The 24,559-nt window shown below is 38.7% G+C and overlaps 2 protein-coding genes across 2 annotated transcripts; one reads left to right on the top strand and one right to left on the bottom strand.

Annotated features, from left to right (window-relative positions):
* The first annotated feature begins 465 nt into the window (after nucleotides 1-465).
* On the top strand, nucleotides 466-2,219 carry LOC121973190 (protein LURP-one-related 8-like). Its single transcript, XM_042524764.1, has 2 exons — nucleotides 466-846; nucleotides 1,572-2,219. The coding sequence occupies exons 1-2, from the start codon at nucleotides 580-582 to the stop codon at nucleotides 1,959-1,961; spliced, it is 657 nt and encodes a 218-aa protein (XP_042380698.1). The 5' UTR covers nucleotides 466-579; the 3' UTR covers nucleotides 1,962-2,219.
* On the bottom strand, nucleotides 2,212-4,446 carry LOC121973178 (reticulon-like protein B6). The gene is made up of 6 exons (XM_042524757.1): nucleotides 4,321-4,446; nucleotides 3,766-3,954; nucleotides 3,040-3,220; nucleotides 2,810-2,951; nucleotides 2,661-2,730; nucleotides 2,212-2,578 (listed from the first exon to the last, which is right to left on the bottom strand). The coding sequence occupies exons 2-6, from the start codon at nucleotides 3,941-3,943 to the stop codon at nucleotides 2,409-2,411; spliced, it is 741 nt and encodes a 246-aa protein (XP_042380691.1). The 5' UTR covers nucleotides 3,944-3,954; nucleotides 4,321-4,446; the 3' UTR covers nucleotides 2,212-2,408.
* Nucleotides 4,447-24,559: the final 20,113 nt, after the last annotated feature.

Raw genomic sequence — 24,559 nt, 5'->3', positions numbered from 1 at the left:
AAAGTAGAGAATCATGTTTGGCATTGATTTGATGGTCTTTCAACTTTGGAATATGTATTATTGCATGACTTTTTAAAATCGCAAGTCAACTTTGGATTTTGTATTTTACAATATTGTTAAAATAATTATGTTTGTTTGTGTGTTTATCTTCTTCAAATTTTTTTTTTTTTTTGTATATTCTAGTAAAGTTATTCTGCCCTTTTTGTATGGACTTTGGAAATTATATTAAAGAAAAACATCAATATTTAAAGTTATTCTCCACTAATACAAAATGTTTTATATTAAGGTGCTTTTATTTTGCTAGATAAATTAATATGTAGAATTTTAAAAAAAAAGTAGGGGCGGTGTGGTATTTATGAAATCTTTGAGGGTATTGAAAAAAACAATTCTATAACTTCGAGGACCTTTTGGGAATTAGAGAAAGATGGAGAGAATGTTCATACTCACTCGCTTCGCAGGTGTTGGTGCTGGGGTGGTCCTGGAAGCTGGGGGCTTTAAATACTCGCCGTCCTGCCGAGGTCGAAGTCGCCATCGCCGATCGCTTCCTTAGCTTCTCCATTTTCTCGGCCCCGGAGGAAAATGGCGAAGATACACCCCAACGCTACCCCGGCGTCGAATGTGGCCGCGCAGTCGCCTGGGGCCGAGCCCCCCTGCGGCGGCGACGGGCGGACGGCGGTGGAGCTGACGGTGTGGCGGAAGTCGCTCCTCTTCAACGGGAACGGCTTCACGGTCTTCGACTCGGAGGGGAACTTGGTGTTCCGGGTCGATAACTACGCCGTGGGGAGTAGGAATGAGATCCTTCTCATGGACGCCGATGGGAAGCCGCTCCACACGATCCGGAGAAAGGTAAGGCAAAGGACCAATCTGTGTCGAATCCCTAAAACTGTGGCTTTCGTTCTGGTGAATCTCGAAAAATTGGCTTTGTAGTTGGTTTGATTTACCATGGATCATTTGATGCCTACCCTAAATTTGTAGCTACCATTTTTCAGCTTTCTTGAAGCCAGCAGCCTACTGTTTTCATTCAAGATTTAGGTAATTAGATCTTTGCAAGTAAAATTGAACAAACATTTTAGAAGCTTAAAGAGCAAATGGAGAAATACCAAATACTTACACAGAAATCATGAAGAATCTTCCTAAGGACACACTAGCAGATGGCTTATGACATAGAATTTGATGGCCACCAACTTTGGAGAAAAGACCTTGACTATTCTTGTGGAATCATTGCTGCGTGCTTTAGAACAAAGACTGATGAGTTATTCGTCTGGTCAAATACTCTTGAGCACCATTGGTAGAATTCAATAGGAGATTGACTTAGTGTGGATCAAAGACCCTTCTCTTATTTCTGTAGTCTATGTATATATTTCTCTGGATATGTTTTTCTAAGGGAAAGTTACAAGGGAACAAAGAAATGCTAGGGCTGAAAGAATGCTTGCCGAGTGTTTGTTGATATGCTAAATTCTGTTCTTAGAGACAGAACTAGCATGACGGGGGCCTTGATGTGATTTTGCTAGTAGTCGGTAGATTCCACTTTTCATAACTGATCATTCAGCATTTGAATTTTGAACATGCAGAGGCTCAGTTTAGGTGATCAGTGGCTCATTTACAATGCTGAAGAGACCATCAACCCTCAGTTTACTGTCAAGAAGAATCACGCTCGGCTCCTGCACTCCAAGACTCTGGCACATGCGACTCCTTGTGCTTCAGGCTCCAACTCTCGCCTTGGCTACAACATCGAAGGCACTTACTCACGACGGAGCTGTGCTTTCTTTGACGATGAGCGGCGGCAATTGGCAGAGATCAAGAGGAAGGAAAGTGCCCAGGGGGTTGCCCTTGGCCTTGATGTCTTCTGGCTAATCATAGAGCCAGGGCTGGATGCATCCTTTGCCATGGCAATGGTGATACTCCTTGAGCAGATGTTTGGATCCCAGCGGTCGCTTCTGGACGGCTGGATGCTCTTTTAGTTATTGTTGCAGAACTTGAATTTGTAAGATTGCTAGGCTTTATTTTAGCATCCATCTCATTTGGAGTTAGAATTAAGAAATACACAAGGAAAACAAATATCAGTTGTGAACCTAATGAGATGAGATGATAAGAAAGAACTCAAGAGTACAAACTGTGTTAGTTTGCATTCTTCTTTTTGTTCTGTAGAAAGAGCAAGATATATATGTATTAAGGCAACCTAATGCAGTCTATTCAGGCATCTCTAATTCTTAAACTCACGTCTGAATTCAAAGGAACGATGTCTTCTTTTGTGAAGAAATAAAAGAATGCAACTGAAAGTTGAAAGAATGCATTTGCTTGAAATCAAGCATCTACTAACAATCTCTATGCAAACAATAGCCTGTAATGCAATCTACACATTTGTTCTGAAGATTACTCGATGCAAAAAAGACGTCGAAGAGATTGACTCAGTTCTGCTTCTTGCTGGAACAAGGTGCCCCTGAAAGTTTCTGCAGTACCTTTCTGTTGAGGACTGCGTAGTGCTTGTTAATTTTACGGATCGCCTTCTGAGCAGCTGCGTCGACATGGTCTTCATACTTCTCGTACAGGACTGGAGCCGTATACACAAGCATAAAGACTGGCCCCATTCAAGATCCAAGATAGTTATATTTTGAGTCATAAAATTGTGAAATTTAGAACAGAAGAATTAAGAAACTGACCGATGTATATAAGCGTCAAGAAACTGAACCAGTTACCCACTATTGATGCGATCCACAGACCTCCAATCACCTACGAAACACCTTTTTCGATGAAAAATTTGAAGCCGACAAAATGAAGAAAGCCAAGAAGAAGAAAAGAGAGAACATACCTTCAAAAAATTCTTTAAGTCCTTCCCGGAAGCGACATATCGAAAAGTTGCAAATGCTTCATTCATTTCATGTCTTACCACATGCGCTATCCATAAGAATGCATCCTCAGGTATAATAATTTCAGGAAATTTTGGTGGAGACCTAACACCATGAGTTAGGAAAACATCATGAGGTAATTCAAACTCTTATCAGATTGCTGTTCCAAGAGAACATATTTTGGCTTAATTACCTATTGACAAAAGATGCTGTACTAGACCAAAGGAAACACACAACCAATGTAAGTATAAGAGAGTGGCAGATAAAAGTCAATAGATGATATCCAATCCATTCGAAAAGAAGCCATATGACAGTAACTCCAGTAAGTATGCTTCCAGACAATTGCTTGTTCCTCCATAGAATAATATCAGCGGCTGAAAGAAAAACAAAGTCATAAATCAGGATGTATTCACTGAACTAGTGTATGTGATTAATGGAAAATTTAGGCCACACTGATACCTACTAGCAAACAAGAGACTAAGTTAATACTAACTCGATCGACTAATTCTCCAAGCAAGAAAATCTATAGCATCCACTGGCAAGGCAACAACTATTGTATTTGTGAAATGCTTGTTTCAAAACAAAATCTAAGAAAGTCGAAATTCTACCTTGAATTGACTAAAAGACCAAGAAGCTCCATGTTTAGTCAGTGATTATCCACACACACCAAGAATATATTTCCACAATTTCCTTTTAACTTAAAATTGATCCTGATCCAATTCATCTTCTTTCCATCAGTGAAAGATTGCATATATTGTTCATGTTTCCCAATCCTTATATCTTTAAGCCTCCATTAATCCACAATAACATTATTTGTTTTACTCTAGCAATTGCACAAGAAGTGAATAGGAAAATTCAATTCCAAGGATAAAACTGATACACGCTGTAAATAAATGTTGTGATGACAATAGAAACATACACTTTCCTCCTCCGAGTAAGGCATGGATTGGTTCCTTCCTCCCAAATAAATGCTTCTTCCGTGAATTGTGAGAAGAAGATTTCTCACTTTCCGAATCTGAAGACGATGGTGAACCCCTGAACTCACGGATCATCTCATTGATCTGTTCAATGTGCTCGCTCATCTTTGACATCATCATTCACAACTCCTCTGCAAAAATGGAAATCCAATCCAAACTTACACGAAGTAAAGTTGATCCGTCAATCAAAAAATCAAACTCTAGAACGCAATAAAAAGAATCTTTCTTTTCCATCGGATCATTACAAAATCGTCCCAGAAACAAACAGATTCTGTTTGTGGCAGAAGAAAGAGTGAAGCTTGATTGATTTGGAAATAGCCCTATGTGAAAAGAATTGATTCACACTGCAACTGCCAAGATCGGGAGAACATCAGACGACATTTTCCGATCGCCTAAAAAGTTTTCCCCTTTCGATTCGAAACGGAAAAGGAAAACGAAACAACAAACATCCACAATGCAATTGAAATCGAGGAAGAGTTCGATCGAAGAATACATACCTAGATGCACAGGACGATTCCAAATAGGGTCTCTGCTCTTGGGAAATGGATTCTCATCCCCCTTGCTCGGTTTCCTCTCTCTCTCTCCTCGCTCTCGATTAAACAAGAACTGGAGCCATTAACCAGAGTAGATGGCGGAGGCCCAAAATATTGGAATTTTGTAAATTTATATATATATATATTTCATTTTTACCCCTCTGAATTTACCATTTTCTAAATGGCCCCAATGTTTCAGAATTGCCAAAATGACACCAGTTTTTTCAACTTTTGATGCTACCCCGAACCACATACTTGACAGAAAATAGTGGTGTCAATTCGGATGGTTGAATTAGATTGATTTTTTTTTAACTCAATTTGATTCTGAATTCAACCTGAAACTTTTAAATTTGAATTTGAACTTGATCAACCTGATCTCGACCCAGATAATTTGAAAATTTGATTCAAAATGATTTTTTTTTTTTTTGACTATTTTCCTTAAAATTTTTCATTTTTATCTCAATACTCCATCATTATCATACTAACATCGATATTAATATACATAAAAACATCTTAATTTTCAAAATAAAATTTGATTTTACCCTAAAAGATCCATTAAATCCTATATTTTGGTCAGTCCGTTTCAACCCAAGTCAACCCGAACTTGACCCGATTCAATCCGAAAATTTTTAACCTGAAAATCCTCTAATTCGAACCTGACATGTATAGGATCGAAAAAAATTTAGATATCTCGCTCATGGTTTTGTTCTTGGGTTTTTCCCAAAAGATCTCATGTCAATGGAGATATCTTTCTCTTATAAACTCATGATCTTTTCCATGTGTTTTCAATGTGAGACTATGTTTGCAATCTTGCAACCCCAACAATCTCTCCCTCCCCCCAAAACAAAGGACCACAGGCTTTCCACATTCGATCCTCGACCCACCAGGTCTTCCTGCCCCTCGGTCCACCCGACCTACTAGGACTTCTTGCCTGGTGTCTAACCTTCTGGCAGTCCAGGCTCTGATACCAATTGAAGGATCGAAAAGAATTTAGATATCTCCACAATGGTATGATATTGTCCACTTTGGATCTAAGCCCTCATGGTTTTGTTCTTGAGCTCTTCCCAAAAGGTCTCATGCCAATGGAGATATTTTTCTCTTATAAACTCATGATCTTTCTCGTGCGTTTTCAATGTGGGACTACGTTTGCAACCTTGCAACCCCAACAACTTGAACTTGAAAATGCCTAACTCGAACTTGATTTTATTCATATCGATTCGGATTGGGTCATCAGATCAGATTTATTTTTGACACTCTTAACAGAAAATATTATTGAAAAATGTGAATGAATAAAGTGATGGATGGAAAAAACTGTTCTACTATGAAAAAGATATTAGTTCATATTGCGAGTTGGATGACATCGAGAAGTGGTTGATATTTAGAGTAGAAGGGCGTGCGAATCCAAACCCTAAATTAACCAACCCAAATGATTCTATTGTAAATGCAAATGTTCGTATCGGATCTATCGAGTCATAATGTGTCCACGTGAGCTAATGTTTGTCACCATTCTCTTTCACATGCTTAGCTTATTGCTCATGCAGCCCAGATCCTCTGGTCTGCTTTTTGCGATCTAGAGGAGGACCCACTTGTATGTATTGGTGGAGAGTCATGGTCCCCACCTATAAAATAGGTGTGGGCCATGACTCTCCACCAATACATGTAAGTGGTCGGTCCTCCCCTGGTCCACAAAAAGTGGACCAGAGGATCTAGCCTCTTGCTCAAGACCGGCTTGACTGGTTACTCAAATACGCACTTTGGCTTGTTACTCAAGCTTGATGATCAAGCTACATAGATGACTTGTTACGTACTACGCAAGAGTGACAACCTTATGAGAGGAGGAATCAAGTAAAGAAAGTTTGAACAAAAAACGAAGAGAGATTATTAACAAAAAAAAGAAGAGAGATCATTCCACTTGATACTCTCATTTTTTGTTCTTCTTTCTTTCTGTCAAGCAATTTTTTACTCGACGGATATTTGTGATAGTGTTTAGGTATACACTCAGTTCACTACGATAACCTGTATGTTATGTTAGTGGTATCACCATTTTATCTCGGAAAACAAATGTCCAAGCATGACTTCTTAGCACTGCTAGAGGGAACGAATTTGTTTTAAAGAGATTGTCTGGCTACAAGACTTGTTGTTTTTGTTCCTCGGGCGATGCTCCTCACACAACCCACTCGAACTTAGGCTTTAGGTTTGTTTGGTGTCCATCCCGAGCATTTAGCATTGGCTTCACGAACTTAGTACTCGGAGCACTTAACGACTCGACAATAGATTGTCTCGGACACTACATTCCCACTGGCTCGTGTAATCCCATAAAGAGCTCGAATGAAGTTGGTAATTGGCTTGTTAGGGCGATAGCTTGAGATAATCAATTCAAATCATCTTGACATATAGCTATTAGTGCAATCATCCTCTAGGGTTTTGATATTTGACAATGTACCTAAGTCTAGTCAGTTTGACTAAGGGTTGATCCAAACGGGACTTGATGTTTGGATGTGAAAGAAATCTAGTCAGGACCATATGACTAGCAAGGGAAGTCCTAACCGAGGTTAGCCAAGTGAGAAGTCTTGGAGGAGTGAACTCTAAGCAAGGAAAAATTTTAGGGGGAGGTAACCCTAGGTGATGGAAGTCCTGGTGAGTAAAGCTAGGCCTTGATGAGTGAAGCCAGGTAGTGAAAGTCTTAGTGAGTGAAACTAAGTCCAAGTGAGTGAAGCTAAGTGATGAAAGTTATGGTGAGTGAAGTCAGACGGTGAAAGTCCTAGTAAGTGAACTAGACCCTTGTGAGTGAAGCTAAACCCTTGTGAGTGAAGCTAGACCCTAGTGAGTGAAATTAGACTCTAATGAGTAAAACTAGGTGATGAATGTCCTAGTGAGTGAAGATAGACTCTACTGAGTGAAGCTAGGTGGTGAAAATCCTAATGAATAAAACTAAAAAATAGAAAACCCTAGGAGGAGGTAACCCTAGGTAATAAGAAGTTTTGGAGAAGTGAATTTCAAGCATGTGTGACCCTACTAATGCTATTTTATGTTACTATTTTATATATATTGTGCTAACTTGATGTTATAGGAAAGTCTTAGTTGATTATATTGATTAGGCACTAAGCAGGATCAGAGAAAGTCCAAACAAGTTTGGAGGACCAGATGTTTGGTGATGATGTGTTTATGTGGCATTTTATTTTGCAGGAATTGTTTAGTTATAGAGACTATTTTGAATGAGAAATTGATTTGCAAGTTGGTTTTATTAAGCAAGGATTGATTTGAGCTAACCACATTTATTACTCTTAACAACATTTTACCTTACAAATGTAATTGGGTTTTGTAGGATTGGACTCATTGATTGCATTCAGGTTCAATCAATTGCAACCAGCTCGTAATTCAGATCCAAACCATGTGAACCAACTGAACCCAACTTGAGCCAGTTGAACCAATTCAATGGGAGTTTAAAAGCTTGATCCTGGCATGAAGAACAGTGGCTTCGCCACTGTTTACCATGCTAATTTCTTCTTGCGAGCACCATCGCGAAGCCCCGCTTCACTTCCAGATCTGAGAATCGACTTTCTTCATCTATGACGAACATCGAGCCACTAGTGGCCGTCGCCTAAAGGGAAGAGCGCATCAGGCAGAGTTTCTCTAATCGCGATTTTGTTTCTTGTGTTTCCCCTACCTCGCCGCGGATCAGAGGGAGGTTCTTTGATCTACAGATACCACTTCCAACAGAGATGACAGTGGAGTTTTCCTGACATTTTCAATTCCATTTCGTCCATCATTCTACTCGCGACTCCTGAATCGATCAGATCAATCGATCAAGTGAGCAAGCACCAGTTACAATACTCTGATTCTTCGTGCCTTGAGTGTGTCAGCCAATCGCGAGCTTGAAGGGAGGTACCCAGGAGTTGTTAGAGTCGTCTGTACAAGCTGGGAGCTTGGATTTTCTCAGGCGATGGCTTGAAGGGAGGTCTCCAAGAGCATCTTTGTGTCACTACAGAGAGAAGGAGTATAATCTCAATTTAAGTTGTGGAACGTTTTCTTTACATATGATTTTAATCTAAATGGCTCAGATCTAATGATCTGAATTCTTTCATTCGCAGTTTAGTTTTTTTTAGTTTGAATTTATGTGTTCAATTTCCTATTGCAATTACTGAGTCGGTTTGAAATCTTTTCATAAGTTTAAAAACATTTGATGTTTGAGCTAGATTTGCTACAATTTGAATTGTTGAGGAGTTCTAAAATTAGGGATACAAGTTGGAATAGGTTTTACTGATGCCTTCGGAAGCAGATTTTGAAGATTCTATGATTTCCTTTTCCTTAATATATTATTAGAATATGGAAACCTTTAGAACTGCATTGTAACGACCACCCTTCTCACTACTCTCTAAAGGTGTCCGTTACATAACTACTATAAACTCTTACTTAACTAGTGTAACAAACTGTACTTAAATTTTTCCAAAAAACTTAAGTTTCGGCAGAGTATATGCTGTTCGGCAGGACTAAAATATAATACTCCAAAATCCAGAACATGCATATATAACTCATAATAGCAGAAACATATGAAACTATATCTCAATGCAAACACAAAAGTATCTACTTACTAAACAGAACTCATCTTAACATGCGATCTAAAACAAGAATAATCTCAAATGTCATGGAACATAAAGTAAAATCTCAAATGTTTCTTAAACACTAAAACACGGAAACTTAATAATGCCCCAAGTCTCTCCCATAGTCCTGGCATCACACATCATCGAACACCTCCTTGTCGCCTTCCTTTTCTATAGCTTTTCCTTTCCTTTATCTGCAGTAAGAGGAAATGCAATCTGTAAGCAAAATTGCTTAGTAAGCACTATCTAACTCACAAAAACTCGAGTATGCATGTAAGCTGAAAGAAATCTAAAAATTGAATGCTCAAAAGAAGATACTACTCATGCTCATCTAATAACAAAGGAAACAAAGCATACTGAAATACTACACATGTAAGTAAATCTAAACAAACATGCCAACATACAAGAAAACTAAACTTGCTGAATTTTAAACTTACGTGAAGCTTATTTTACTTGTTTAAAAACTTATACTTTAATACTTTAAAATAATCATAAAGCTTCTCTTGGGCCCAGGCTTAGTACCAATGCGCGCTCCCTAATAGGGATTGTGGTAGCTAGTCACCAGTCGTACAAGGGTAAAAACCTTGGTCTTACCAGGGCCAAGACCTTGGAATTGGTCACCTAAATTTGTTTAACGACAACCTTGGAAGTCGGGTACTAGCCTTTTAAAAATAAAATACTTGTTTTCTTTTATTACTTCTAATATATAATGCCTCGGCATTTTAATAAGCACCTTGTGTGCCAAAATCCCTAAAGTCTTGACCTTGGGATCTACTTAAGGCCTTGGCTTTTTCTTTCTTATACTTTATCTTTCTTATACTTGTTAATACCTCTAAAAACAATGTCTCATAAAAATTCTAACTTTGAAATGCTTAGATAATTGAAATTGCACACTTAAACATACTAAGATTGAATGCCTAAACAAACTGAAATTGGAGACTTAAACAAACTAAAACTGCTGTGCTTGAGACGTTCCAAAAATTTTAGTTCAAATAAACAAATAAATCTGCATACCATGACTAACAAAAACTGCACTGAATTTCTAATCTTCACTACTAATAAACCCAAAACTGCAGGTTATAGGATGTATGACAAGAAGGTATCTAACAACATAATCAAAATTGACAATGAAAAGGGTCTGGACAAGCCACCGGAATCCAATAGTATACTCCCGGAATTAAAAGCTGGCTCTGCTCATTGTATTGTACAAAACAAATCTACACCACCAGTTCCAAGGAGGCTATTCGTGCCTCTTTCACAACACAAACTAAGTTATACTTACTGGAACTTTTAAAATCAAACCTATGTAGAACTCATTCACAGCTTATGTCTTAATAGAGCAACAAAATTCGAAGACTTTAAAACTCCACATTGATCCGAGCATGCTTCAAAAACAACATCCCAAAACCACAATCCATTCCCCTATTCAGAACCACGGCAGAAAACCAAAAAGGAACAGAATACTCCACATAATCCAATTATGAGATGCTTAATATCAGAATTGAGAAGCCTAAACTATATGTCAAATCCATTAAAACCCCTTCTCATCTTCCTATAAAAACTCACGGCGGCAAAACCACGTAAACAACAAATCTCTACAACTTAATCCGAGAATCCAAAGGAAAATACTAAATCAAAGCTCAACTACCCTTACCGCAGGTGAGTAGCTACTTACATTGATTCTTGGATTCAAACCGAGAAGAAGGGCTCTAGGGTTTCGGTCAGCTCAAGTTTTCCGGCTCCTCTTCGTGCTCACGGCTTCCCTTCGACAAGAGGACCTCGTATTGATGAAGAACTCCTGGAGTTAGCCCCTCGCCGGCCGCCGGAGTTGAAAACCCTAGCTTCCCTTTGCTTTCCGCCCGAGAGAAGCCGTCGTCACGCACGAAGGGAAGGTTTAGGGCACGGGAGATAATGAAACCCTCTCTTAACTTATCCCTTTTAATACCTAATATTTCTGTTAACTACTCTAGCTTAAATTAATTCCTCCCTTTTCTTAATCAGCAACGCCCACTTGGGCACTTGGTTAGCCGGATTCGCTTAAGGTTCGGATCAGAGGTCGTGGGTTCGAACCTCGGCCGAACCTATTTATTTTTTGAAACTTCCTCCTTTTGGTAAAAATATCAAATGAACTCCAAAAATTACATAAAAATACTCTAAAAATTTCTAAAAATCTCTAGAATATTTCTAAGGCATTTCTAAATATTTTTAATTACTATTAGGACTCAAAATGAGGAAATTTGGATTGTTACAATTCCCCATACCTTATAAAAAGTTCGTCCTCGAACTTAGAATAATTCTGGATATTTCTGTCTCATGCTGTCCTCACGCTCCCAAGTGACTTCCTCGTGCTTCTGGTTCTGCCAGATGACCTTCACTAGTGGTACTTCTTTGTTCCTTAGTCTCTTAACTTCTCTATCCACTATCTGTGTTGGTCTGCTCTCATAGCTAAGATCCTCCTGGATCTGCACTGACTGAGGCTGAATCACTTGGCTAGGGTCGTGGAGACACTTCTTTAGCATGGAGACATGAAATACATTATGTATTGCTGACATGTCTTGTGGTAAGTCCAGCTTGTAAGCTACCTTCCCAATCCTTTCTGTGATCAGGTAGGGTCCCACGTAGGGGGGACTTAATTTGCCCTTCTTGCCAAATCTCATCACTCCCTTCATAGGAGCGACTTTGAGAAAAATTGAATCCCCTACTTGAACTCAAGTGGCCTACGGCGTGTGTCAGCATAACTTTTCTGTCTACTCTGGGCAATCTCAATCCTCTGTGTGATCTTCTGGATAGCCTGAGTGGTCTCATCTATCATCTCAGTCTGAATGTCCAGCTCTACTTCCATTTCTTTTCTTTCACCTGCTTCTTGCTAGCAAATGGGTGATCTGCACTTCCTGCCATACAACGCCTCATAAGATATCATCTTGATGGTGGCCTGATAGCTATTGTTGTAGGCAAACTCAGCTAAGCACAGATACTTGCACCAACTTTCCTTGAAATCTAGCGCACAAGCCCTGAGCATATCTTCTAAAATCTGATTTACTCGCTCTATCTGTCCATCAGTCTGAGGATGGAAGGCTGTGTTGAACTTGAGTTTGGTGCCTAGTGTATTCTGAACACACTCCCAAAAGTGAGAGGTGAAATGTCCATCTCTATCAGAAACAATAGATTTAGGAACTCTGTGAAGTCTGATCACCTCCTTAACATATAGCTGTGCCAACTGCTCTATAGAATGGGACACCTTGATGGCTAAAAAATGGGCAGACTTGGTCAATCTGTCCACTATTACCCATATCGCATCATATCCATTTGTAGTTCTTGGAAGACCTGTTATAAAGTCCATGGATATTTCTTCCCACTTCCACTCTGGTATTGGGAGAGGCTGTAGAACTCCTCCTGGTCTCTAGTGCTCTGCTTTGACTCTCTGACATGTCAGGCAGGTACTGACATATTTTGCAACATCTCTTTTGAGTCCAGACCACCAGAATCTCTGTTCTACATCCTGATACATCTTGGTGGAATCAGGATGCATGGAGTAGGGTGTACTATGAGCTTCTTCTAAAATTTTCTTTCTCAACTCTTCATCATTAGGGACACAAAGTCAGTTCCCCTGATAGAGGATCCCACTGTCTGATACTCCAAACTCTGAATTATCTTCTTCTTGTATCCCTTGCTTAATCCTTTGGATATTTGGATCTTCACTTTGCTTTCTCTGTATATCCTCAAGCAGGGTTGACTCTAAGGTCAATGCAGAGAGTTGCCCATAAATAATTTCCATTCCAAAGTCTAACAATTCCTTCTGCAGTGGTAGTGCTAATGATGACAAGTGCATCAGAGTTGCACTGGACTTTCGACTTAGTGCATTCGCCACTTTGTTAGCTTTACCTGGGTGGTAGAGGATTTCACAGTTATAATCTTTAACTAACTCTAGCCACCTGCGCTGTCTCATGTTTAAATCTCTCTGGGTAAGGAAATACTTCAAGCTCTGATGGTTTGTGAAGATTCTGTACTGGACTCCATACAAATAATGTCGCTAGAGTTTTAGTGCAAAACCCACAGCTGCCAGCTCAAGATCATGAGTGGGGTAGTTCTTCTCATAGTCTTTGAGTTGTCTGGAAGCATAAGCTATAACCTTCCCTTCTTGCATGAGTATAGCTCCTAGGCCCATCTTGAAAGCATCACTGTAGATGTCAAAACTCTTGTCACTCTCTAGAACAGTCAGAATAGGAGCACTGGTCAATCTCTTCTTCAATGCTTGGAAACTTTGCTCACATTTATCTGACCATTCAAACTTCTTGTTCTTCCTAGTTAGGGTCGTTAGTGGAGAAGCTATCCTGGAAAAGTCCTCCATGAATTTTCTGTAGTACCCAGCTAAACCAAGGAAGCTTCTGATCTCCCTGGCATTCTTGGGTCTACTTCAGTTACTGGTCGCTTCTATTTTGGCAGAATCCACTTGAATACCTTCTTTAGAAATGATGTGACCTAGAAACGCCACCTGCTCTAACCAGAACTCGCACTTCGAGAATTTAGCATAAAACTGCTTTTTGCTGAAGGGTCTGCAGTACTATCCTCAAGTGCGTGTCATGCTCCTCTGGGGTTCTTGAATAGATCAGAATGTCGTCGATGAATACGATGACAAACTTGTCAAGGTATTCTCTGAACACCCTGTTCATTAAGTCCATGAAAACTGCAGGTGCATTAGTTACACCAAAAAGCATGACTACAAACTCGTAGTGTCCATATTTGGTCCTGAAAGCTGTTCTAGGTATATCACTTTCTTTCACTTTCAACTGATGGTACCCAGAGCGCAGATCTATCTTAGATAACACTGTTGCCTCCTTTAACTGATCAAATAGATCATCTATTCTGGGAAGAGGGTACTTGTTCTTAACCGTCACTTTATTCAGCGCTCTATAATCTATGCACATCCGCATAGATCCATCTTTCTTCTTAACGAACAACACTGGAGCTCCCCATGGTGAATGACTAGGGCGGATGAAACCCTTGTCAAGTAGCTCCTGGAGTTGTTCTTGTAGTTCTTTCAGCTCTGCTGGAGACATTCGGTACGGAGCTTTTGAAATTGGACCGGTACCAGGAACTAACTCAATTTCAAACTCCACTTCTCTGTTGGGAGGTAGTCCATGTAGCTTTTCTGGGAATACCTCTGGGTACTCACAGACTACCCGAACATCTTCCTGCTTGGGTCCTTCTTGTTCTTCTGCATTCACGATATACGCAAGAAAACTAGTACATCCTTTAGCTAACATCTGGTGAGCTGTTAGGGAGGAGAGGAATTTTTGGGTCTTCCTCTTCGGCACTCCCGTGAACTCAGAGGATGGTTCACCTTCTGAATTCTATAAACTCTTCATAATGTTTATTGGTAATCCGTTAGCGGAAGAATACTTCGTGAAACTCTGTCTCGGAGTCAATCCAGCTCATCTGATTGACTGCTCTCTTGCTTTTAACTCTCTCCCACTACATACGAGCATCTCCAGATAGGCAGAAAGAGGCACACTTGACCTTCTCGACTTCTGGCCAGTCAAGAAGCTCCATGGTGCTCTCCAGTGTCTTGAACCAAGCCTGAGCATCCCAAGGCTCAGTCGTGCCTGAGAAGCTTCTTATCTTGTAGGTGTTGTGGTGACTTCCAGGGCGGCTGGTGGAACCTCGGTCGCCACTGGAGTCTCCACATTGATAGTTGGGGGAGTGGTAGGAACTGATTGCTAATTAGCCATTAGATTGACAATCACTTATTGCTGCTCTGTTACTTGTCTCTAGAGTTGAGCAACAACTTCAAAAAGATTGGTCTCAGTTGTTCTGGGCTCCTCGTTCTCTTGAGCTCGGTTCTTAGTACGAGTGGTACGGGGACACCCTCTTCTTGACATCTCGTCATGCAGAGGGAAAACTTGAAATCATCCCTATACTTTCTAGATATATCTTACTTAAGCATGATTCTTGACTTTAAACACATATGAGCGGGTACTTCTAAATATTTCTCTATACTGCAAGCACTAAAGGAAAAACAAAAAAGAAAGTATAAATACATTCTTACTTGAAGACGGTAAGGCTAGTGCTGATGTGTGATGCTGGAGAATAGGAACCTGGCTCTGATACCAACTTGTAACGACCGCCCTTCTCACTACTCTCTAAAGGTGTCCGTTACATAACTACTATAAACTCTTACTTAACTAGTGTAACAAATTGTACTTAAATTTTTCCAGAAAACTTAAGTTTCGGCAAAGTATATGCTGTTCGGCAGGACTAAAATATAATACAATACTCTAAAATTCAGAACATGCACATATAACTCATAATAGCAGAAACATATGAAACTATATCTCAATGCAAACACAAAAGTATCTACTTACTAAATAAAACTCATCTTAACATGCGATCTAAAACAAGAATAATCTCAAATGTCATGGAACATAAAGTAAAATCTCAAATGTTTCTTAAACACTAAAACATGGAAACTTAATAATGCCCCAAGTCTCTCCCATAGTCCTGGCATCACACATCATCGAACACCTCCTTATCGCCTTCCTTTGCTATAGCTTTTCCTTTCCTTTATCTGCAGTAAGAGGAAATGCAATCTATAAGCAAAATTGCTTAGTAAGCGCTATCTAACTCACAAAAACTCGAGTATGCATGTAAGCTGAAAGAAATCTAAAAACTGAATGCTCAAAAGAAGATACTACTCATGCTCATCTTGTTGGAGTGTATATTGAAAGCCTAAGCTTTGTAAACATTCATTATGAATAAAGAATCACATTTGGTCAAATTGTCTACATTTGTTTGTAGTTGTTCAGTTAATTTATATTGTAGATAACATAGTATGTGGTGTCACATGCAGAAGATGATGTTATCAGTACCTTATAAATTATAAACAGTAGCTCACGACCAAAATGGAAAGGAACAAACCATTAGAAGGTCGTAGTGTAATTAGGTATTATTTTATTTTGACTATATAATTACACTAGTACACTCAGAGTGTATTGAGTAGAACTATTTGAGGTCGTTTCTTTTATACTGACTTTATAAAGGAACAAAGACCTCAGTTATTATGGAAGTGTGTGCTCTTAATCCTAATATAATAACAAGCACATATATTTGATATTTATTTCTTTAATTTATCAATGGGTGAGATTTAGTTCGATGAATCAATAAGCCCGATAAGTTGGGAAATGATATCACTTATAGTGTGTGTTATTGATTATAGAAGGAAACTGTGTTCTAGAGATACTAGGTAGATAATGTCCCCAAGAGGAGCTCATAAGGATTGTCATGTTAAACTCTGCAGGTAGACTTAGTCCGACATGACGATAAGGTTGAGTGGTACTACTCTTGGACTTAGATATTAATTAAATGAGTTGTCAGTAACTCACTTAATTAGTAGACATTCGATATCTTAAACACAGAGAGACTAACACTCTCATAATAAGAATGAGCCCAAAAATATAATTTGGGATTGGTGCGGTAGTTCAATAATAGTTCTCTAGTGGAATGAATTATTATTGATAAAATTAAGTTGTGTGTTCGGGGCGAACACGGGATGTTTAATTTTATCGGGAGACCAAAATCAATTTCTCCTCTCGGTCCCTATCGTAGCCTCTTATTTATAGAGTACTATACCCACCTATACACACCTTCTATACCCACAAATAGGGGGTCGGCCAAGCTAGCTTGGGAATCAAGCTAGGGCCGGCCCCTAGCTTGAACCCAAGCAAATGGGGGCCGACCAAATTAAATTAAAAAGGATTTTTAATTTTAATTTTTATTATGTGGAAGAAATAATTTATTAAAGAGAATTAAAATTAAAATATCTCTCTTGTAAAAGATTTACAAAAGATTAGAGAAAGAGATTAGATCTCTTTCCTTATTTGTATATTGGTGAGATATTTTATTTTCTCTTTAAAATTATCCACATGTTGATAGAATTAAAATTATAAAAATTTCCTTTTATCAACCATGAAGAGATTTTTAAAGAGAAATTTCCTTATGTCATTAGTAGTTCCCCTAATGAATAAATCCTCTTATTCATATTATAGTTCAGGCGGAACTGCTCAAAACTTCTAGGTAGCGTTTGGAGGATCATATCGATCTGGGTTTCCCCATCAATTTCTCCTCCAAGGATCTGTATCTCGTTCAGATAAGCCATCATCTTTAGGATATGATCCCTTACAGGAGTACCCTCTTGCATGGTGGCTGTCATTATCTTTCACATGGCTTTTTGCCTAGAAGCCCTATCCTGATGACCAAAGAGTTCCTTGAGATTGTTCATAATATCATAGGCTGTTGATAAATCTTGATGCTGATGTTGCAATACATTTGACATTGAAGCCAAATGTAACACCGCGTCATCTCATCTGCTTTTACTCATTTCCTATGATATTCAATCTCCTCTTGGGTAGATTCACCAGTAGGTGCTTCAGGGCACTGCTCAGTCAGTACAAATTTATAGCTTTCAGCAGTAAGAACAATGTCTATTCTGTTGAAGTATGATGGGCAGTGGGTTGAAAGTCATCCTAAGAATCACAAATAACTTTTGGTCAGAACTCTAAATTTAGAATAATATTAATTCCTCAAACAATACTATTTTAAATTAACCAACACCTCATAACACCGTGAATTTTGTATGCCACGTTAGTGTGGACGTATACAAATTCAACATTTGTAAAAGGAGGGTTTTAACCCATTAATTTTATTATCTTGTCAACCTAACTTTTTGACAAATAAAATTAATAGTTGGTATCATTTGGTCACACAAATAATAGCAGTGACTCCGATAAGGAGGATACTATTAGATGTGTCTAAGTGTATACCATTACTTGACACTAAGTCCATTAATAAGATTATGCCCCTTCCGTTGGGGAAGATCACACGCTCTTAATTAACTTCCTATAGTCATCCAAAAATAGAAGTCAGTTCTAGTGATCCACAAACAAGCTCATCCGTTATGGAGGAAGGCACTCAGAGCCAACGCGCAAGCTTGTTTGCATCACTTACAAACCAGTAATGGAGACCATGGGATTTACTTAAAAATCCCTCTCCCACTTAGTTATTTATAAATGAGGAATTTTAACTATGCTAGCCTACTAAACTTGTAAACTAACATGCACACACAACACAATATAAAAGCAATAAATAGAAAATCTAATTTTCAACTATTATGACTTTTATCTCTAGTTGTCCTCCGTGTGTTGTCATCTCAAGCTGCTGTCATATTTGGCCACCGCTACCGGGTCTAGCTGTCGCATCCATCTTGCTCCTTGTTCCGCTGCGCCTCTGGTCCTTAGAAGGTTCCACGCTTTGCAAGATTCGATCCGCGACATAAATAGAATTTTATATTTTTGATCCTATATTCCATAAAAGGAATGTACATGTATCTAGATCAAAAATAAAATCCTAATAAAACTAAATACAGCTCCTGCTGTATTTTAATACAATCATGCACACACATATAAATGCCCTTGACATGTCCAAGGGTCCAATCACACACATAATAACTAAAAGCCATAATAGTTGGATCCTGCATCCACAAAGTTAGCACATCCTACTATTAACCTGCCTAAATTATGTATGACATGTGCATAATTAACCAAATACCAAATACACAGAGGCAAAACCCTAGCTCTGATACCAATTGTTGGTTGCTACTTGGAAAGCCTAGAGGTTCCACTGTACAAAAATTTTGTACAAAGGTCTGAACCTTTTCCTAGCTACCATGTGTTCTTTTAAATTAAATTTTGGATCGCCTGCGGAACTTAACACGTTTGATCCAAAACTTAATCTATTTGTTCTTTTAGGTTTTGACTTGGATCTCCTGCAGAACTTAACACGTTCGACCCAAATCACCATAAGTTATTAATTCCATTAAATATTAATTTCCATAATCGGTTCCCAGTACTGACGTGGCGAGGCACATGGCCTTCTTGGATATGGGAGCAACCACCACCGACTAGACAAAACCTTTTATAGAAAGCTAATATTTAATTTCCTAAAATAACTTTAGGTTAACCGAAGAGAACAATCAAATCACAAGGAAAAGAAAAAACAAAAGAACACAACATCGAAAAACATATTCGAAATTCTAGAACGTAAGCCTCTTGTATTTGGTATTATTTTCATAAATAACTAGTATGATGCGGAAAGAAAAATTACTAGTTATACCTTGTAGAAAAACCTCTTGATCTTCTACCGTATTCCTCTTCTAAACTCGGACATTGTGTGGGCAACGATCTTCCAAGATGAGAAACCACCAACCACCTTCTTCTCCTCCTATCTAGGTTCGGCCACAAAAGAAGCTTAACCAAGGATGAAGAACAAAACACCAACCAAGCTCTAAGAGATGCTAGCTTTCTCTCCTTCTTCTTCTTCTTCTTCTCCAAGTAGTATCCGGCCGCCACAAGAGCTCCAAGCCTTTGAGAGATTCGGCCACCACAAAGAGGGAGAGAGGAAGAGGATGGCCGACCACTCCAAGGAATAAAAGAGGGAGAGAAATAATAGAGGTTGTATCTCATGAAGGCACCCTCACCCCTTCTTTTATATTCCTTGGCCTAGGCAAATTAGGAAATTTAATTACAATAAAATTTCCTTAATTCCCTTGACATGATTTAATTGAGAAAAATAAAATAAAATTTTCCCAATTAATCTCTAATGGCCGGCCACATCAAAGGAGTAAAATTAGACAAGTTTTAATCAACAATTAAAACTTCCTAATGTGTTTCCGGAAATTTTAAAATTAAAATTTCTCTTTAAAAATCTCTTCATGGTTGATAAAAGGAAATTTCTATAATTTTAATTCTATCAACATGTGGATAATTTTAAAGAGAAAATAAACTATCTCACCAATCTACAAATAAGGAAAGAGATCTAATCTCTTTCTTTAATCTTTTGTAAATCTTTTACAAGAGAGATATTTTAATTTTAATTCTCTTGAATAAATTATTTCTTCCACATAATAAAAATTAAAATTCTTTTTTAATTTAATTTGGCCGGCCCCCACTAGCTTGGGTTCAAGCTAGGGCCGGCCACCCCAATTTATACCTAGGCCGGCCCTAGCTTGATTCCCAAGCTAGCTTGGCCGACCCCCTATTGGTGGGTATAGAAGGTGGGTATAGGTGGGTATAGAACTCTATAAATAAGAGGCTACGATAGGGACCGAGAGGAGGAATTGGTTTTGGTCTCCCAATAAAATTAAGCATCCCGTGTTCGCCCCGAACACACAACTTAATTTTATCAATAATAATTCATTCCACTAGAGAACTATTATTGAACTACCGCACCAATCCCAAATTACATTTTTGGGCTCCTTCTTATTATGAGTGTGTTAGTCTCCCTGTGTTTAAGATATCGAATGTCCACTAATTAAGTGAGTTACTGACAACTCATTTAATTAATATCTAAGTTCAAGAGTAGTACCACTCAACCTTATCGTCATGTCGGACTAAGTCCACCTGCAGGGTTTAACATGACAATCCTTATGAGCTCCTCTTGAGGACATTATCAACCTAGTATCTCTACGATATAGTTTCCTTCTATAATCAACAACACACACTATAAGTGATATCATTTCCCAACTTATCGGGCTTATTGATTCATCGAACTAAATCTCACCCATTGATAAATTAAAGAAATAAATATCAAATATATGTGCTTGTTATTATATTAGGATTAAAAGCACACACTTCCATAATAACTGAGGTCTTTGTTCCTTTATAAAGTCAGTATAAAAGAAACGACCTCAAATGGTCCTACTAAATACACTCTGAGTGTACTAGTGTAATTATATAGTCAAAATAAACTAATACCTAATTACACTACGACCTTCTAATGGTTTGTTCCTTTCCATTTGGTCGTGAGCTACTGTTTATAATTTATAAGGTACTGATAACATCATCTTCTGCATGTGACACCACATACTATGTTATCTACAATATAAATTAAATGAACAACTACAAACAAATGTAGACAATTAGACCAAATGTGATTCTTTATTCATAATGAATGTTTACAAAGCTTAGGCTTTCAGTATACACTCCAACAATCTCCCACTTATACTAATGACTAAGCTGCCATATTTTCTACCAGACATCTGATTCCCATTCTCTCCACATGCCGATCGAAAGCTTTCGCCGGAAGGGCCTTAGTGTAAGGATCTGCCAGGTTATCCGCTGATGCAATCTTGGTGATGACAACTTCTCCTCGCTTCACGATATCTCGTATCAGGTGGTACTTGCGCTCTATATGTTTACTTGCCTCATGAGCTCGTAGTTCCTTCGAGTTTGCAACTGCACCACTATTATCACAATAAATTGTGATGATTTTGGACAAACCAGGAATCACATCTAAGTCCATTAGAAAGTTCCTGAGCCATACTGCTTCTTTAGCTGCCTCAGAGGCTGCTACATACTCATCTTCCATGGTTGAGTCTGATATGCATTTCTGCTTAACACTCCTCCATGAAATGGCTCCACCTCCTAAAGTAACACATAGCCTGATGTAGACTTACTATTATCCCTATCTGATTGGAAATCTGAATCCGTGTAACCCACATGGAGCAAATCATCTGCTTGATAAACTAGCATATAATCTCTAGTCCTTCTCAGGTACTTTAATATATGCTTTACCGCAGTCCAATGTTCTTGTTCAGAGTTACTCTGATATCTGCTAACCATGCCCACGGCAAAACAGATATCAGGTCTCGTACATAGCATTGCATACATTAGGCTTCCTACAGCCGAGGCATAAGGAACTGCTTTCATGTCCTCTATCGCTTTTGATATCTTCAGAGACATCTCTTTAGATAGAGCTATTCCATGCCTAAAAGGTAAGAAACCTTTCTTGGAATCCTGCATGCTAAAACGAGCAAGGATTGTATCTATATATAAAGCTTGGGACAGACACAACATTCTTTTCTTACGATCCCTTATAACTTTGATCCCGAGAATGTGTGCACAATCTCCTAAGTCCTTCATATCAAATTGTTTAGACAACCATACCCTTACGTCTGATAATACCTTGACATTGTTGCCAATTAACAAAATATCATCTACGTATAGTACAAGAAATACCACCACGTTTCCGTTACACTTCTTGTATACACAAGACTCATCCGGACACTGAATAAATCCATATGACTGGATTACATCATTAAACCGGATGTTCCAAGACCTTGAAGCTTGCTTCAGTCCATAAATGGACCGATTGAGCTTGCACACTAGATGCTCTTTGCCTTTTTCAATGAACCCTTCTGGTTGCTTCATATGGATGTTCTCTTCAAGACTTCCATTAAGGAAAGCTGTCTTAACATCCATTTGCTAAATCTCATAATCCATATGAGAAGCAATTGATAAGAGTATCCAGATAGACTTAAGCATGGCTACCGGTGAAAAGGTTTCCTCATAATTGATTCCCTCTTTCTGAGTGTTCCCTTTCGCAACAAGCCTAGCTTTGAAGGTTTCTACCTTCCCGTCTGTCCCTCTTTTCCTTTTGTAGATCCACTTGCATCCAACGGCTTTTACACCATCAGGTGGTTCTACAAGCTCCCAGACCTTATTAGAGTACATAGACTCTATTTCAGAATTCATTGCCTTTTGCCAAGATGCTGCATCTATATCTTGGAGTGCTTCGTCATATGTTCGTGGATCAGGTTCATGTTTACCCGGATCAAGTCCAAGACTCTCCCAAAACATAAATCTTCAGTGCCTTACAACCCTCCCACTACGACGAGGCATTGGCGGTGGTTGTGTATCATGTGTGACACGTGTTGCTCTTGTGGTACTTCATCTTGTCTTGTTGGTACTCGAAGTAGACGTGTCCTCTTTAAGTTCTTCTAAAACAACTTTACATCGGGCTTGTGATCCATTATATAGTCTTCTTCTAAAAGCGGCATTGGTGCTAACAATGACCTTCTGGTCTTTAGGACTATAAAATAAACCACCTTTCGTTCCTTTGGGATATCCTACAAACACGCGAACTTCTGTACGGGATTCTAACTTATCAGCATCTGGTTTCAGCACATGTGATGGACTACCCCAAATCCGAATATGTCTTAGACTGGGTTTTTGCCCATTCCACAATTCTATGGGAGTAGAAGAAACTGATTTAGAAGGTACTAAGTTCAGAACGTATACTGCTGTTTCCAGAGCATATCCCCAAAACGAATTTGGTAATTCTGAATAACTCATCATCGATCTAACCATCTCCATAAGAGTCATGTTCCTTCGTTCTGCTACATCATTTTGTTGGGGTGTTCCAGGTTCAGACAATTGGGATTGAATCCCGGCCTCTGATAAGTAATTCCTAAACTCTCCTAAGAGGTATTCGCCACCACGATCAGATTGTAGTGTCTTGATACTTTTACCTAGTCGTTTCTCCACATCAGCCTTGTATTCTTTGAACTTATCAATGCACTCGGACTTGCGGCGCATTAGGTAAATGTATATGTATCTTGAATAATCGTCTATAAAAGAGACAAAATATTCAAAACCACCTCTTGCTTGGACAGACATAGGACCACACAAATCAGAATGAACCAATTCTAACACTTCTTTGGCTCTATACCCCTTGGCCTTGAATGGTCTCTTGGTCATTTTACCTTCTAAGCAAGATTTACAAGTTGGAAAATTATCCAACTCTAATGAACTCAAAAGTCCATCGGCTATAAGCCTCTGAATCCTACTTAAGTTAATATGACCAAGCCTTAGATGCCAAAGATATACTTGGTTCATTTTCGAAGGTTCTTTTATCTTATTAGAGTTTGAAGATGAGTTATAAATTTCCATGTTTTGCTTTGTGGAAGAAATTGGATTTAAAGTATACAAATTGCCAACTAATGCACCAGAACTGATAATCACTTTATTTCTTTTAATAACTCATCGTTACTGAAAGAAACTGAATATCCATCTAAGAACAGTTTAGAAACTGAAATTAAATTCTTTCTAAAACTGGGTACATAAAGATAATTTATTAAAACCAAATTTCTATTTCTACTAAAATATAAGTAGACGTCTCCCACTACAACAACCGCCACCTTAGTAGCATTGCCCATGTAGACGGTAATCTCTCCTTTAATTAGTCGTCGGGTTTCCTGGAACCCCTGCAGGAAATTGCAGACATGATCAGTGGCTCCCGTATCTACACACCAGGTGCTGGTAGATAACACCGCTAAACATGTTTCAACAACAAGAGCATGAGATATACCTTTGTAGTTCTGATTCCTACGAGGACAGTCCGCCTTCCAATGCCCTGACTACTTGCAGATGAAGCACTTGCCCTTCGGCTTCTTCACTCCAGCTTTAAATCCTGTACTCTGAGATTTATTCACTTTCTTTGCTGAGCCATCTTGTTTCTTCTTCTTCTTTCCTCTCGGTTTAGAAGTAGAACCATTTTCAGCATAGTGAATCTGAGAATTGTGACGAAATAATCCTTCTGTCGCTTGAAGTTCTATCAGTAGTTCCCTTAATGAATAAATCCTCTTATTCATATTATAGTTCAGGCGGAACTGCTCAAAACTTCTAGGTAGCGTTTGGAGGATCATATCGATCTGGGTTTCCCAATCAATTTCTCCTCCAAGGATCTGTATCTCGTTCAAATAAGCCATCATC

The sequence above is a fragment of the Zingiber officinale genome, chromosome 1B (genome assembly GCF_018446385.1).
Source record: "Zingiber officinale cultivar Zhangliang chromosome 1B, Zo_v1.1, whole genome shotgun sequence".
In the NCBI taxonomy this organism is placed as follows: Eukaryota; Viridiplantae; Streptophyta; class Magnoliopsida; order Zingiberales; family Zingiberaceae; genus Zingiber; species Zingiber officinale.
Note: the sequence above shows the minus strand (reverse complement) of the source record. Positions and strands in the feature narration are given on the sequence as shown.